The 2378-nt window shown below is 47.4% G+C and overlaps 1 protein-coding gene across 1 annotated transcript in view; it reads left to right on the top strand.

Annotated features, from left to right (window-relative positions):
- Positions 1–2230: 2230 nt before the first annotated feature.
- TMEM163 (transmembrane protein 163) overlaps positions 2231–2378 on the top strand; it is a 225187-nt gene continuing 225039 nt past the window's right edge. The window contains exon 1 of the mRNA XM_025197586.1: positions 2231–2245. Within this exon, the coding sequence (XP_025053371.1) occupies positions 2231–2245 (15 nt within the window). The remainder of the gene's footprint in view (positions 2246–2378) is intronic.

Here is a 2378-nt window from a genome sequence, read left to right as displayed (position 1 = left end):
TAGCCGCCACGTGTGAATAATTTAGCACTAGCCAATCACGGGGAACAAATTTGCATACCGGTGGTGGGAACTCTTTTGCACCGTGCATTCCTCTTGCAACATGAGCAATGCACTCTGCAAAAGAAGCTGCAGAAAAGGCGGGAAACTGGTCCCTGCACCGGGGTTTCCTCTGCTACAGGAAACTCTCCCGTGCAATGCTCTGCAACTTGACGGGGATAATTCTGGTGCTGAAGCGCACACACACAATCATGCCTTTTGGGTCATGACACCAGGAAGACTAACCGCACCTTGTCATGCATCCACAGATGTATTATGAGCAGGTCTAAGGAGGTGATCCTCCCCCTCTATGCAACATGGGTCAGGCCACAGTTGGAGTACTGTGTCCAGTTCTGGGCACTGCACTTCAGGAGGGATGTGGACAGCATTGGGAGGGTCCAGAGGAGGGCCACTTGCATGATCAGGGTGCAGCAGGGCAGGCCCTACAAGGAGAGGCTACGGGACCTGAACCTGTTCAGCCTCCACAAGAGAAGGCTGAGAGGGGGTCTGGTGGCTGTCTTATGAAGGGGGACCAGCAGGCAATGGGACAGTCCCTGTCCCCCTGAGCACTACCAGGAATAACTAGGAACAACGGCCATAAGTTGACTGAGAGTAGATCCAGGCTGGATATCAGGAGGCGCTACTTCACAGTCAGGATGGCTAGGATCTGGAACCAACTTCCAAGGGAAGTGGTGCTTGCTACTACCCTGCGGGTCTTCAAAAGGAGGCTAGATAATCACCTAGCCGGGGTCATTTGACCCCAGCACTCTTTCTTGCCCATGGCAGGGGGTCGGACTTGATGATCTGCTCAGGTCCCTTCCAACCCGACCAACTATGAAACTATATGCATGGGAATTTCTTTTGACTTAAAAAGTCATGGTTTTATGTGAAGTATCTACTTAATGAGGATTTTTTTTTTAATTGGAGCTTGTGTAGAGTAATACAGATCTCACAACTAGAGCAATAACACTGGGATCATACTTATTACAAATGACTGAGGCTGAAGAGAAGATTAACACGAATGGATTTAAGTTCTTGGGTAGAACAGGTACAAGGGAACTTCATGTTTGGATATCATAGGAGACTATCAAGGCCTCTCTCTTCTCCCCTTAATATATACCCCGAGCCTGCAACATTGCCAAAATGCCAGTTAGGTCTCAGCTAACTAATACCATTTCACATCCTTCTATTAAAGTTCTAAAACATCAGCTTATATCCCAAGCCTTAAGGTTTATTTAAATAGTTTTTTTATTTGATGTTTTAAAGTACAGATAAATACATCTTGAGGATTAGCATCCAGGATTAAGAGATATTATATAGATATAGGCCATTTGGATATTCATGTTTCACTAACCATTCCCAAATGCATCCTATTAAGCCATCACAGAATTGCTCTTACAATGAAAGCACTGACTGCCACAAGCACCATGTCCCTCCACTAGAGTCTGGCAAGCTATAAAAGAATACTTAGGTGTGTGTTTGTAAGATGGCATTTAATTCTCACTTTTTCATGTCCTCCACATTTCAGGTGATAGGATTCTTACTCTGTAAATAGAATATGCCAACATACATCAGCTGAGGGCCTGGCCTAAATTGCCCTACTGGTAATGGGCTTTCTTCTGTGTGCAAACCACAGCCTGGAGTCTGCACCTTGCACAGTTTAGTGGTACGAAGGAAATAAAGCCAATAGAGGAGATCATGAAGGACATGGGCTTCTGTTTTGGCACGTTTGGTCCTACTTTGATCAGGGAGTTGGACTAGGTCCCTTCCAACCCTCCTTTTCTATGGTTCTAGTTAGTCATTGCTAATGATGGGCAGGGCTGGACGCAGGCGTGGGCGAACCGGGCGGGCTGGACAAAAAGGGGGCCTGAAAATGGTCATTTATTTGATTATTATTATCATTATCTCTGGTAAAGTGGGGGCCAATATTAAAAGTTTCCCCAGGAGTCTAGGTACGATACTGGTAACGGGAGGAGTAAAATGGAGCGGGTACATTACAGATGGGTCGGGTCTGGGCAAAGGGCTTCATGTAGCTGCTAAATCCATGCAGGGATCGGGGAGGGGGCACTACATTTCATGCAAGGATCTTGGGGGCACTTCATCCATGCAGGGATCTTGAGGGGCACTACATTTCATGCAGGGATCTTGGGCGGGGTGCTAAATCCATGCAGGCATCTTGGGGGGCACTTAGTCCATGCAGGGATCTGGGGTGTGTGTGTGCTAAATCCATGCAGGGGTCTGGGGGGGAGGGGTGCTAAATCTATGCAGGCATTTTGTGGGGCATTTAATCCATGCAGGGATCTGGTGTGGGGTGTGCGCTAAATCCATGCAGGGATGGGGGG

The sequence above is a fragment of the Alligator sinensis genome, unplaced genomic scaffold, assembly GCF_000455745.1.
Source record: "Alligator sinensis unplaced genomic scaffold, ASM45574v1 scaffold277_1, whole genome shotgun sequence".
NCBI classification, from domain to species: domain Eukaryota; kingdom Metazoa; phylum Chordata; order Crocodylia; family Alligatoridae; genus Alligator; species Alligator sinensis.
The sequence above is the reverse complement of the archived record's forward strand: the minus strand, read 5'-3'. Positions and strand labels throughout refer to the sequence as shown.